Source organism: Ictidomys tridecemlineatus, chromosome 2 (assembly GCF_052094955.1).
Source record: "Ictidomys tridecemlineatus isolate mIctTri1 chromosome 2, mIctTri1.hap1, whole genome shotgun sequence".
In the NCBI taxonomy this organism is placed as follows: domain Eukaryota; kingdom Metazoa; phylum Chordata; class Mammalia; order Rodentia; family Sciuridae; genus Ictidomys; species Ictidomys tridecemlineatus.
Window position 1 is genome coordinate 20197265 of NC_135478.1, and position 14184 is coordinate 20211448.

General features: G+C 43.4%; 1 protein-coding gene across 11 annotated transcripts in view; it reads left to right on the forward strand.

Moving 5' to 3' along the window:
* Positions 1 to 14184, forward strand: part of Sec22c (SEC22 homolog C, vesicle trafficking protein) — a 41281-nt gene that overhangs the window by 19851 nt on the left and 7246 nt on the right. For 4 of the 11 annotated variants that reach the window (XM_040290141.2, XM_078038058.1, XM_078038061.1 and 1 more), the window contains 2 exons: positions 1063 to 1128; positions 3080 to 7904. In XM_040290141.2, the coding sequence (XP_040146075.2) occupies positions 1063 to 1128; positions 3080 to 3280 (267 nt within the window). In that variant the 3' untranslated portion in view covers positions 3281 to 7904. Of the gene's footprint in view, positions 1 to 1062; positions 1129 to 3079; positions 14166 to 14184 lie in introns of those variants that run through there. The other 7 variants (XM_021735042.3, XM_021735044.3, XM_021735043.3 and 4 more) reach the window with 3 other exon arrangements.

Sequence of the window (14184 nt, forward strand, 5' to 3'; positions counted from 1 at the left end):
CTGATTCAGACTTTAAGGTTAAGTCTCTTTTTGCCCTGGGAAAAGGTTGTCCTACAGTCTGATTTGTAAAGACCTGTATCACTAGGATAGGATAGAGTTCTTTGTTCACCTGCTCATCTCAGAGCAACTTTCTGTTTCATTGTTCTTTGTTTTGTTACTGGGAATTGAACCCAGGGCCTGGTGCATGCTAGGCAAGTGCCCAGCCACTGAGCTACATCTCCAGCCATTTTTATTTTATTTTGAAATAGAGTCTAACTGAGTTGCCCAGCCTCACTTCAGACTTTTGATCCTCCTGCCTCAGCCTCCCAAGTAGCTGGAATTACAGGTGTGCACCATCATATCCAGCTCAATGCTTTTTAAAATATGTTTTTGGATTTTGAAGAATTTCAAATACTTTTTAAAGGAACAGAATCACTATTAGTATAAGCAAATAGATATTGTTTTAAAAGATAGAGCTATAATGCTGGTACCTTCATATGTGGAGGCCGTAGTCTAAAGTGCAGTGGATGTTGGACCTCAGAGACTGAGGAGAGTGTGGAGAGTGGCAGCAGGCCTATTACCAGAGTGTATTTGCTTGATAACACATCTCATCTTTGACCAGGGTTTGGTGTGGTTTCCACTCTTAATTGTTTGATTATTAATAATCAGATATTTGCCAACTATTTGTAAAACTAGAAGAGATGCCAATAAGATGGTTAAGACCTTGTCCCTGAGGACTCTTCTGGTACAAAGCGTAGTGTAGTGACAGCACTGAGGATGTGGCAATGGCTGGGGCTGGGAGGAATTAGAGAAATTGTGGTATTGACAAAAAGTAGGATTTTGAGAGGTGGAGTGATTGTGGGCTCAATATAGGTTGAGGACTTAGATCTGTGGGGACAGGAGGGCACATGGTTTATCTAGTTCATTGAAAATAGTTGCATGCCGGACCCTGATCTGGTATATAAGAGGGACTTAGGTCTCATTGTGCTGTCAGCCATACCACACTGAATGAGGGTTAAAATGCTCCGGGTTATAGTGTTTCATCTAAATATTCTTTCCTTATGTTTCTTGTACTTATTTTAGGTTGCCCGTGAGGAAATTGGAAACATTCTGGCTTTTCTTATTCCTTTCGTAGCCTGTATTTTCCAGGTGGGTGAAGTGTTGATGGCCTTATTTGGTTGTTCTGTAATTATCGGCAAGTTTTAGATCCTGCTTTTGTTCTACCAAGGCCTTGGTTCAAATCCTGGACCGTACTAAGTGGAAGGATCTGTGGCCCATCCTGCCTAATTCTCTCATTTTAGAGGAGGAACTTTAGGCTCAGAAAGGGAAAGCCACTTGTCCAAGGCCACAGGGACACTGAAAACAGCGGAATAGGAACTAGGAATTTGGGTTTGATTCTCTAGAAGGGAGGGATGAGGTTGCAGGGTAAGGCAGGATATTACCCTGTGTTTATTCTTGGGACAATTCAAGTGCAGAAATATCCTTCCTTATAAGGAGCAGAAAGATGTGTTTTGTTTTGATTTTTTAAGTTGTTGATGGACCTTTTATTAATTTATTTATTTATATGTAGTGCTGAGAATTGAGCCCAGTGCCTCACACATGCTAGGCAATTGCTCCACCATTGAGCTACAACCCTGGCCCTGAAGATGTGGTTTTTAAACTTATGACTGGGTAAAAAACAAAAAAATTACAGGTTCTTTAATAGTAATACCTTCTGACTCAAATCTATCCCTAGGAAAATTAGTACAATAACTAGAGGGCTGGATTATTATTTAGTTATTTTCATACCAGCTGAGTACTTAAAAGGGGTAGCATGATAAGGAGTTTTTGCATTCCTTGTAGGTAGAGTTAATTCTAGCAAAAACCCAACTCAAATTCTCCATCCTTGATAAAATTTTAATACTTTCTTTACATTCTTAAGCTTTTTTTTTGCTTTTGTTTTGTTTTTTAATTAAAATTTCTGGCCAGGCACAGTGGTGTATGCCTGTAATCCCAGCGGCTTTGGAGGCTGAGGCAGGAGGGTCCCAAGTTCAAAGCCAGCCTCAGCAAAGGCGAGGCACTAAGCAACTCAGTGAGATCCTGTCTCCAAATAAAAGACAAAAAATGGCTGGGGATGTGGCTCAGTGGTTTAGTGCCCCTGAGTTCAATCCTTGGTACCCTTCCACACCCGTAGGGGGAAAAAGTGTCTGTTCTCAGGACACATCTTAGAATTTTTTTTTTTTCAAGAATTACTTGATTGTGCCAAAAGAAGCTTTCAACCGTAGATTAAAAATGCACTCACTTTTTAGGAATCTGGTCTCTAAAACCTTGGGTATAGCCAGCAACAGTTTTCTAGAGCTGGCATTTCAGGGCTGTAGGGACCTTACAGTTCCATTTTCATTCCTTCAGCTGTGCTCCTATCCTGGATCTCTCTTTCTCTCTCCTCTGCTGTAGCTTAAGCCCTTGTTGATTGCTTCATGATCTGAGAATATGCTTTATTTTTCTTAAAAAAAGAACAAAAAAACTCTTTCCAGCTTTTGCAGAATAAGAATAGCCCCTTTTTTGTGAGGTCACCCTAAATGAAATACGTTACTCTCTCTTTTGGGAGAACTTTCTCTGACTCAGAGATGCTTTTGAAGATGTGATTAAAAAAACGTGCCCAAGGGAACTGAGGTTGTGACTCAGGAGAAACCAAAATAGTAAAATCATGACTTTCACCGACTTGCTTGCCTGTCATCGCTCCCTGAAGAAAAACTTCCCTCGGAGGCTAGTCAGACCCTGGCTATCTGGGAGACCCTGGCTATCTGCCCACTCCCCACAACCCTCTCCCTCTCCTCCGCAGCCCACAGCCTGGATACCATCTTTTATGTCTTTAGCTTCTTTCCAGCATTCCTCCTGTCAACATCTGTTTCACTTTCCTCTTTTTCAAATCCTGTCTTTCATCCAAAGATCAGCAGCAGCCTAACCAGGAAGTTCAAGCTTCACTGTAGTGAATATAATTTAATTAGTGAATGCATGTGAAATGATGCTGTTGGTGGCACCTGCAGGAGGTGACTCTTGCACCTAATCTTGTGGCTGTTTGATTATCTCTGATTGGTTGTGTTGTGTGGTCTCGTTTCAGTGTTATTTGTACCTGTTCTACAGTCCAGCCAGGACTATGAAGGTAGTGCTGATGCTGCTCTTTATTTGCCTGGGTAATGTGTACCTGCATGGGCTGAGGAACCTCTGGCAGATCCTTTTCCACATAGGAGTGGCTTTTCTGTCTTCATACCAGATACTGACAAGACAGCTTCAGGAAAAGCAGTCTGACTGTGGAGTGTGAGGACACCATGGATCCTTTGATTTTCTTTGGAGAGTCAATCTGTGTTTCCCTTCTTGCTTCTCCAAGTTCACCTCAAGTTTCCATGCTTAACGTTCCTTTCAACTAAACTGGATTGAAAAACCGAGATTGAGGATTTCTAACAGGTGCTGTGGAAATCATGAGGTCACTCAATACCCACCTGGTCTTGGTTGTGTGCTGAGCATCATTGCAGAACCTCTAGTTGAGCATGTTTACTTAGGACAGCAGAATCCTAGGGCTTACTCAGAAGGAGAATTATTGGAAGATCAGAATGGAAACATTTTGGTCTTTTAAATTAAATGATACAATAAACTACCAAATTCAGTAATACTAGTTTTAGTAATTGGCAGTTGTCTCCAAGCAACTACTTTAAAACGTAAATAGTGTAAATGTGACTTGGTTAGTTTTTTACAGAGGGTCAGTACAGGGTGAATTAAAAACTTAAACATATAGTTCATGGATATAAGCTAGGTAAATTTTGTTTACATTTTTGATAACTTAGGTTTGATATATCATTGAAATATTTAAATATATTTTGGATATAAACTGAACTTCATTTAGGGTGAAGACAAAAGTAAGCCAAGAAAATGGTTAAGAAATCTGAGGTCACTTAATTTATAGATAACCTTTTATGGTGGTGGGACTGTGGGTACAGAAATGTTGTATATTTATTTGCAGGGTATATCAGAATATTTTTATCAGAAAATTAATTGATTAATCAATACTGTTGGATCATAAGCTTATAAGCATGAGCAGACCTGAGAATTTCTGGATGCCTGACAATTGACCACAAAGTGGAGTAGGCAGATGGTGTGGATTCACATACTTCCCAGCCCCAGTTGGCAGAAACTCCTGGCATCAGCCTTTGAAATAGCAGCTGAATGCCTGTCATTTTAATGGTGATGACTATGTGATCCAGTGTGCCTCTTCCCAAAGGCCCCCAAGTTAATTACTTCTCTACATCTTTCCTGATAATCTTACTTAGATCAAGAACCTCATTTTTTTTATTAATAGTAATGTTAACTTTTTAAAACTTTATTAAGCTATAACTGATACATGGTCTGGAAAGTTTATTTCATTGTCAAAAAATTGATTGGTCATCATTTTCCTACGTATAGCTCAGAATGAGATCCATCCTTCAAGTCTCCAGAAATTTCAGCCTGGGTTGTCAGGCTCAAATGGCCCAGGAGGTTATTTGGGAGTTTGCTCTTTGGTTGTTTTGGTAGAAGTCTGGAATCTGAATAACTCAACCACAATTGCATGGAATACTTTGGGTTGAATTATGTAACTTGATAAGCTAAAATTCTATTTTGATAGTTTTTAAAGTAGAAAACCATTGTGAGAGTGATTGAGTTGGTGGGGAAACAAGAATGTAGTTTTAGAGAATTAAGATTTGGTTATTATTGGTATTGTTATTGAGCTACCTTGGTATCATTTTAAGAAACACAAGTTTATATGACGCTGAACTGGATTGGGAAAATGTTGCCATAGAAACTTTATTTTCTTATAATAGAATTTTCTATTTTTAACCAACTACAAAATATCTGGATATGAAAAGTATATGGGCAGCATCCTCAGACATAAACTTCAAGGTTATATCTCCATTGACTTTGCATCTTCAAAATTTCTACATACCTGACAGATAAGTTTTCAGTTTTCCTGGGAGATAATTTTAAAGAGGCAGTTAAGATAGAATGGCAAGTCCAGAGGAGAGAAGAATCCTTTTAAATTAAAGCACACGCACAAAAAAAGCTTTAAAATTTGATGAGAAACAGCTTTAAAATATATTGTTTTTGAGCCAGTTTTATGTTGGTGTTGCTGTGTAGCCTGCACCCCATGTGTTTTGGGTCTGAGACTGTGATGCCCATTTATTAAGCAATAAAGAAGCAGTCCCTGAAGATGAACCCTTGTTGGTGAAGCTCTGCGCCCACCCACCTGTACATCAGTTGAGATATTATCTATACTTGATTGAATGTGGTTTTAATCAGGTAACATCTAGACGGGGTTTGAGATTTATTTTTTCAGACATAAGGAAAAAGGTGTACTAGAAGAACAGTGTAAATAATGACCACAAGAACATTGTTTAACTGAAATCCCGCTAAAAGATACCTCAACCTGCTGGAGGGAGAGACTAGTGACAGGAAAGAAGTCTGGTGATTTCCTCCAAGGGAAATCCCAGGATTGGGGTTGACTTAGCTCAGACTTGGAGATTTGTAGCCCTTTGTGTGATGCTGATGACAGAAAGCTGGTACCATGTCCCAGGAGTTTTCTTTAGTCCACCACGGACCCACTGCTGTTCTGGCACCTTCACTGTCCCTGTATTTGATGCTACTCGCCTAACCATCTCATGGGGCCAGATCTAGGGACAAAGGAAGCAGTACTGAAAACAAAACCTTAATGGTGTCTTCTGAGATCAGATGCTGTGAGAGCTTGAGCTTCAGAGAGTGTTATATCTCTCTATAGCACCAGGGCAAGAGTGTGGCTCAGTGCTCTTAGGCAGGATACAGAAGATTCTGTTTTACTCTTCCTGCGGTTGGCCTTATTGTGCTGGTGGAGACAACTGGGGCCCATTTGGGGTGGCATTCCCTCTCAGTGCTAGCAGTGTGACCATAGACACCTGATTTTGCCTCTTAGGAGTGCACCCATTATCTGTGAATTCTGTTGACATGCCCTGGGGAACATAGCCCAACATTTTCAAGTTCCTTAAGGGATGGGGGAAAGGGTTTCTGGAGGAGTGCCCAAATAAAAGCAGTTAGTCATTTCAGTAGGCCTTACCCCTTAGCTTCTCTATTCTTTCTTAGGTGCTCTGATTCTCCAACTCCGCTGCCTTTTTCCATCTCTGTCTACTACACTCCAGACCTAGGGATAGAGGTAGAACCAGAGTCTCTAAATAAATAGGAAAGCCACTGAATTGTGATTGAGAGGGTAGGCAGAGGGACTTCATAATGGGAACAGACTGCATTGAAGCTAGCCCTCTTAGCCTGTCTGAGAGTCAGGCCTCAGGGAGGATTAGTACTTTGGTGGTCAGCCCTGCTCAGAGTCAAAGATGATGGCTAACAGGCCACAAATGGCTGGCTGTTTGGGACAGGGGAATTAGGGAAGCTGAATTGAGGGCTCTATTGTCTGCTGGAAGATAACAGCCACCCCTTGGCATGCAGTGGGTGCATGTTGCACCTTATCAAGGGATGCCATTTGCTGCTCCTTAACTAGGAGTTGACTGCTAGTAACATGCAGGATAGTGGCTCTCAGATAATCTGCTATATGCACAGTCTAGCACAAGTGAGGATAGGGATGGGAGTGATTACTGCAATCAGATGTGCCCAGCAAACCCTGCTCATCCATTGCTTATATTCCAGAATCCCAGGCAGAATTCTGCACAGGTATGGGGAGCTCTGCCTGTGTACTCTGACTGCTAATAATAATGGTAGAGGAAGAGTATGTGGACATGCCCTCAAGGGATGAGGCATTGGAAGGTGTACATTGATCCACTTACCAGATGGCCTTGAGATTGGCTTGGCTCTTCCACTCAGTCCTACATCACAGTGGAAGTCCCTGCCTGTCTGGCCTCAGTTTTCTCTTCTGGGAAATGATGAAAACATCAATCTGCAATCCTGTATGCTGCTGTGAGAATCAGCAGTGGTAGTGGAGGGTAATACTGGGTGATACATTGTTCATGTGCAGGAGGAGGAGGTCTTTGAGTCAACCTGGTCCTGTAGGCTCTGGGTGCATTAGGCAGCTTGGCACAGCCGTGTCTTCTGACCTTTGCAAAAAGGCCTTTTATGAGACTGCCGTGGAAATGACCTCATTCTTTCATTCCAGAAAGATCGTGACCTCTCTTCCCTTGGACCTCCTGCTTCCTAGGCACAGAGCTCCTGGTAGCATTGGCATTGGGTTTACTCCAGGATCTAAGGAGGCCCATTCTGTTGGTTGGACCAAACCTCAGTGTCTGTCACCAACTCAAATTAGCAGACCTTTAATTCTCCTATCTGGGAACAGTGATATCAAACTTCTGTTGCTGGGGAAACCTCATCAGCAGGGAACGTGTGGAAAGGGGCTTGTTGTTAAAATCTGGGAATGGTTGGATATGGAAACATCTGCCCATGTGTACTGATGTCAGAGCTTTGTCTCACAAGCGCCTTTTATTTTAGGGTAAAATTATCAAACCCATTCTGTTCCTTTAACTTGTGTGTGGTACATATGACCTTTAGCCCTTACATTTGTATAATTCTGGGATTGCTTCAGAAGTATTAGCTAATGAATTATTAATATGACTTAACCCCCAGGATTCAATTTTATTTAATGGAATTTTATACTAAGAGCATAAAAAATTGAGGCTGATCTAGCCAGGGGAAAACCATTTATCTTACATACTCATTTCCAGTATTTGCTGTCCTTGTCACACAAGCTTCTTACTGTTTTCATGTAACAGCAAAGATCTATTTTGAGTACATCATGGGTACATTTTAACAAACTTTCACATAGTGATAAAACCTAAACTCTTGTCAGTGTACATACAGAATGTTGTATAGTCATTTATATACTGTGTATATATAAATTAAATGAGGTGGCTTCAGAAGTGGGAGAATAAATCTAAGGTGTTTATTAATGTGTGTATTTGTGTTTGTACTGTATGAACCATTTGGAGATGTAGGTCCTTTTTCCTATGTGGTATGAGTAGGGCCTGATGAATAGGAAGGGAGTATTGAGAGAAGTGACATTTTGGTTTTCTTGTCCAGTGACGTCTGGACAGGTACAGTTCTTCGCAGGAGTCCCCAGCCAAGACAGCAGTCACAGTGCTGCCTTGGGGGCTGGGCTGCCTGCCTTCTCTGCAGACTCTGTCCCCACTTGCTGTGTGTCCATAGGCAGGCATATCCCCTGCTCTGGGTTCTGGGCTTCTGTCTGTACTGAGGGTGATGGAAGTTTTCATCTTCTGGGACCAACCTGGTCACAAAATGACCACCAGGAGGCGCAGCTGCTGGCCTCATCATGGGGTTCCCAGCCCAGAGATGGTGTCCTTTTACAGACGCTTTCCTGCAGCAGCTGACAGAATTCCCAGAAGGAAGCAAGTACGCCATCCTCTCCTGACCATCTTCCGTTTAAACATCGGAGCTGGAAGTTCCAAGTATCCCTACTGTATCTATCTTGAGCCCAGTTTTTTTGGAGAAAGGCAAAGCTTCCAAAATAAGTATCAAATTATTAGATTTGGGATTTGAAGGTTAGCAAAGCCTTGTTGCTCAGGTGGGGAAGAAGAGACTTGTCCCCTGGGCTGGAACAAGGGACTGCACATAGCTGGCAGCATTCTCAAAGAACAAAAGGGAATCTTAGCCCATGAAGATGCCCTTTCTGTGCTAGGAGGGCTGGGTGAGAAGTTCAGGCTGCTGGGTTGCCTTTTTTATTTATAGGCCCCACCCCTTGAAGGTCAAGAAGTGCCAAGCATCTTTGGGCAGTGCTGGTGGAAGAGAAGTTCAGAGAGGAAGGGGCCCACCTGCATGCACCCAGCAGGGAGGCCCTGTCTGGCACTGCTGAGTCAGCTGTAAGACATTGGATCAAATATGCAAGGCCAGATCTGTACAGTTCATTGAAGAACAGGAAAAATATCCTTTTGGCTTGGGGTAGAAATGTACTTCTTCTTCTTCTTCTTTTTTTTTTTTTTTAGAGAGAGAGAATTTTAATATTTATTTTTTATTTTTCGGCGGACACAACATCTTTGTTTGTATGTGGTGCTGAGGATTGAACCCGGGCCATACGCATATCAGGCGAGCACACTGCTGCTTGAGCCACATCCCCAGCCCAGAAATGTACTTCTTAAACAAAAACATCACAGGCACAACCCTTAAAGCAAAATAGTTCATAAATTTGTAAATCTTATTTGTAAGATTTCATGGACAAACTTAATGGGAGATGATATTTATAATGCTTAAAACCAATAAGGGTTAATTTAGAAGCAGTTTTTGTAAATCATCGAGAAAGACAGAAATCCTGATTTTTTTCTTAACTATCTTTCTCTCTCTCTTTTTTAAAAATATCTTTATTATGTTTATTTATTTTTATGTGGTGCTAAGGATCGAACCCAGTGCCTCATAGGTGCGAGGCAAGCGCTCTTCCACTGAGCCACAACCCCAGCCCAGAAGTCCTGATTTTTTAAAAAAATTATCAATTTACAGAAGAGAAAACCGAAAAAGCTAATAAGTATATGAAGCTATTCAAGATAATTAGATACAGATTAGATTTAAGATAATTTTCAATACACTTTAAAATCATAGTAAGATACCATCTTAGGCTCGTGAGTTTGCACCAAATGTTGGAGGGAATGTGGGAAAAAGAAGGACTTTGTTGGGTGATGGCAGTGAGAAGACAGGCACAGATCACCTGCAAAGCCATGGTGTTTTGTGTCTCCCCAAAACTCATGTTTAAATCCTACCCCAGACCTCAGAATCTTCCTTTCAAAGATGTAATTAAGGTAAAATAAGGTCATATGGGTGGATCCAAATCCAATAGGACTGGTGTCCTCATAAGAAAAGATTAGGAGGACACAGATACTGGGAAAAAACTTGTGAAGGACAAGGAAACAGCCATCAGACATTTTCATCTCAGACTTCCAGCCTCCAGAATTATGTGGAAATAAATTTCTGTCATTTAAGCCACACTGAGTGATGTTTTATTATGGCAGCTCAGGCAGACTGATACGGCCTACCTACCGAAATAAGTGTGCACATGCCTTATGATGTGGAAACTTCATTCCTGGTTTTATGTCTCAGGAAAACTCTTACACAGATCCTTCAGGAAGTAGGTATGGAGATAAATGTTCATGGAAGTTTTATTTTTGATGGTGGAATATAACCTGTACAGCATCATGGACAGATAAGCACAGGCTGCCCATGGAACACCACGAAGCAGTCAGAAGCCCTGGGTTTACATAGAACGTCAATGTGGACGTTCACTCAGAGCTGAGTGAATAATAACTTTTATATGGCTAGTAATATATGCACAAAATGATAAAATATTTTGTAGGAATATAGGCAAAAAGACCAAATACATTCAAATGGTTATGTATAAGGCCAGCATCATGGGAATTAGATATTGGGATAATAAAGAATTAAAAAAAAATCGCTAGAGTCAGCAGTCAGGTTTGAGAGTCCTGGGAGGAAGAAGTGGGCCTGTATTTTTCCTGGAGTTGACATGACAAGACAGAGAAGACCAGCCTCCGAGGCTTCCAAAGCCCTGCATGCTACTGGATTATTTTAGCTTTCCGTGAGCAAGGGGAGGAACTGAACCAGAGGCCAGGGACTGTACTCATCAAGAGTGGTTTTCAGAGGCCATGAGGGATGCAGAAAGGGGAGAGAAGAGAGGAGGGGACCCCAGAGAGAAGAGCTGGTGAGTGGGAGCCAATCTGGCCGCCAGGGACTCTTTCCTCCCTGGACTGAGGCCGCCTGACCAGTAGTTTCCTGGCCAAGATTCTTTCCCACAGGAGGCACTCAGCTGAAGGGCTCTCATGAGGACAAGGAACACAGCTGCTGGGGGACAGAGGTGCCTCCAAGGCTATTTCTTCCTCCCACCCCAGAAATAGCCTGTGCTAGCCATGGAGCTCAGATTATGAGCCTGGGGTAGTGAAGCCTGAGATGGCTAGGGGTGGAAAGGGAGAAGGTGACCAAGACCACCATAGTCCTGATAGAGAGGTTGTTTCAGGCACATTTTCTGAGGCCCCAGGGATAAGAGCAAGGGCCAGATGCATGGAACGCAGGGCAAACATTAGAATGAACTTTCTCACAGAGCGGTCCAACAGGGCTGGGGAGCAGTGAGGTCTCTACCATAGAGGTGTCCTAGCGGAGACGAGATGGGACCTTGGAACATGTTGTTCTCATCTAGCGGACGTTGTCTTGTCCTAAATGCTGATATCTGAGGGGACATTTGCCTATCTCCCGGAGTGCCTCCTGTTGTGTCCATCCCACGGGTGAGCCAGACGCCGGCTACAGGAAACAGCTCGTGCCAGCTCCCATTTGAAGAGTAAATATTAGTCTTTTCAAGAGCTGCCTGTTCTCTGTCACTTGGCATGGAGGACACTGAGCTGAGGGGTGGGGGGGGTAGTGGAACCTCTTGGGTCCCCATGCCTAGATGGAGTCTGTGGTCTCTTGTCACTGCTGCCATAGAGAGCTCAAGAAACACACCTCATCCCTGTTCCCAATTGCTTGCCAAGGAGTGAGCAGCTGAACTCCTGCCTAGGGGAGGTTCAGACCATGCTGTGGCCCCCAGCCCTAGCCTTGGCTTCTCCTTGGACACTGTCCAGCTGTTGCTGCAGAGGCAGGGGACTGGATGGTTTGAACAGGACCTCAAGATCTCTGGACTTCAGTTCTGGCATATGTGGTTTAAAATCTTCTGATTACCAAGAAGAGAAATGACCTGATCTACTTGAGCCCCTTCGGGAGGCCTCCTCTGACCACCCGAACCAACAATGTAGCCCCTGATTCTAGCCTCTTACCTGCTTCTTTCCTATCTGATCTTCCTCATTTACTACCTGTCTCCACAATTATAGCACCATGAGGGCAGGGGCTCAGCCTTTCTCCCCACTTTACCCTTAGTGTCTAGAATTCTGCACATGGTAAGCACCCAGTAATCATTTGTTGGATGACTATCATGGTGGTGATACATTGAAAACATTTAATAGACATAAATTTCACTCCTTCACTCCCGAAAGTATATTCCTCTGAAGCTACTCCACTATTATGAGCTGGGGAGGGGGGTGCCATCTCTGGAAAGGAAGAAAGGAGATGGGGGAGGGAGGGAGGAAAGCTGGTGAAGAATGGGAAGGAGAAGAATCTGACATCAGTATCCTGGTCTCATTATCTGGGACAACATCTTGAAGGAAGAAAATGAAAGCTGAAAATAAAAAGTGTGTATGTCCCATTCTGTATTTGGAAGACAGACCCCCCAGGCAGCTTGTGCTCTGCTTTCTGGGTAAAAATGGTGGAGTATAGATTTAACTGCAAGACAGTGTGAGTGAGCGACACTAAGCCACCTTTAGCTCCCAGAGGCCTGGAAGGGATCCAGATACTCCTGCATGCCACAGGACATGAGGAAGTTGGAATTAGTGGGCCTATCAGAGTACTGCCATGGTGAATGGTGGGGTGAATCTGCCATGGAGGTCCTGGTGAGGGCAGGTCACACCTAGGATGGGGCAGGGCACAGCTGAGACCAGAGGGGCCTGAGGGGCCAGAGAGAGCCACAGTGGTGCTGAGTCAGCTAGGGTAAAGTGAGACCAAGCTATGAGTACCAGCAACTAACTTCAGCAGCAGGGCCAGTGTGTGTCCATGAAGACCCTCATGTGCAAGGAACGTTGGGGTCACCTATATGGGACCCTCCATCTCATAACCTTCTGGCCTACCTTTGCTGATTTTCTACTGGGGTAATCTGACAGCCCCCCCCCCCACCTCAACCATGCCTCATAGCCAGCACTTTCTGCCCAGAGTTCCTCTGACGCCAAGGTGTGGGATACCTACAGGAACCTGGACACTCATACATGCCTCCCTTGAAAGTGTATGGGGGTGGGTATGGGCACACCTTGAGCAATAGGTGATGGGATTCAGTGGCTCATGCTTTCCTTTTATGCCCCTCAGGAGGACAATTATGATGCATGTTCTGCCAGGTCCTCAAAGGGTCCCAGTGGCAATGAGTCTCCATTGTCCCAGCAGCGACCAGTTCAATAATTTACCTTTAGATTGGTTTTCTTCACTTCCCTTTTTCATTTTTCTCTGTTTCCTAGTTATAGACCCTGCTTTCAGGGAACTGGAGTACAATACCATTTGAATCCCTGTGCTAGACATTATCTATTGTCATTAACTTCTTCTTTAGTCCCTTCCATGTTCCTCTGTGTTGCATGGGCTGGAAGCCTTAAGACTATGTTTCCTGAATTATGCAGTTTAGGCTCTGCCAGAGGAAGAAATACAGCCAAGAGAGCAGGCACAGGGAGGTGGAGGCAGCTCTTTCTGTAGGATGGTGGCTACTGGGTAGAACTGGCAGACATGAGTTTTTGTTGTTGTGGTGATGATTTTTTTTTTTTTTTTTGCAGTAGGACACTACATTCTGTACTTTTTTGGTCATTAGTTTAATGGATGTACAATTAGGACATTGGCAATGATTTTTCTGCAAGGTGGCAGTTATGGAGTGTGACAATGAGCATAGAAATGTGCCCTAACTCCATTCCTGCAAGCCTTCCTATATCAAATTTCCTGCATTGCGTATCTCTGCACCAAACCCCTAGACTTTTCTGTCTCCTCACACTGAATCGTGACCATTTTGGCTCCCTCACCTCTATCACATATTTCTGAGTAGGATTAGGTAGAGTAAATCCAAAGATCACACACTTACCCAGAGATATCCAAAAACAAGCTGAGAGCCAGACTCTGTTTCCTACTCAACAGTGATTGCCCTAACTTCCCTTATAGAACCCTGCTGTCTCTTACAGCTGGGGTTAGTTATGTTCCTAATCTGGGTGTAGGATAATATGCAGAAGGTGGGCCCTAGATAGGTTATCTTCCCTATTTTTTCTTCCTGCTGGTGGACCAGGTTCTAAGAGAACATAAAGCTTGGGACAGTGACAGCCATCTTGCATTCACAAGGGAATAGTCTTGAGGAGGGAAGCCAACACACTGAGAATGGTAGAGTGGAGAGATAGAAAATATTAGGTCTATGACAACATTATTGAGCTGCTGAATTAGCCTGGGAACTGCCTCCTTCTCATTGGCATCACGCTGACAGAATCCTTTCTTTCTGAGGCACTAGAGGCAGACCTAGAGGTCACCAATGTTTCTTCTATGTCGACATCCTGCAACTCAGGGATGCTGGGACCCCTGGGAACAGAACTGGGACTAAGGTGAGACAAGTGAGCAACT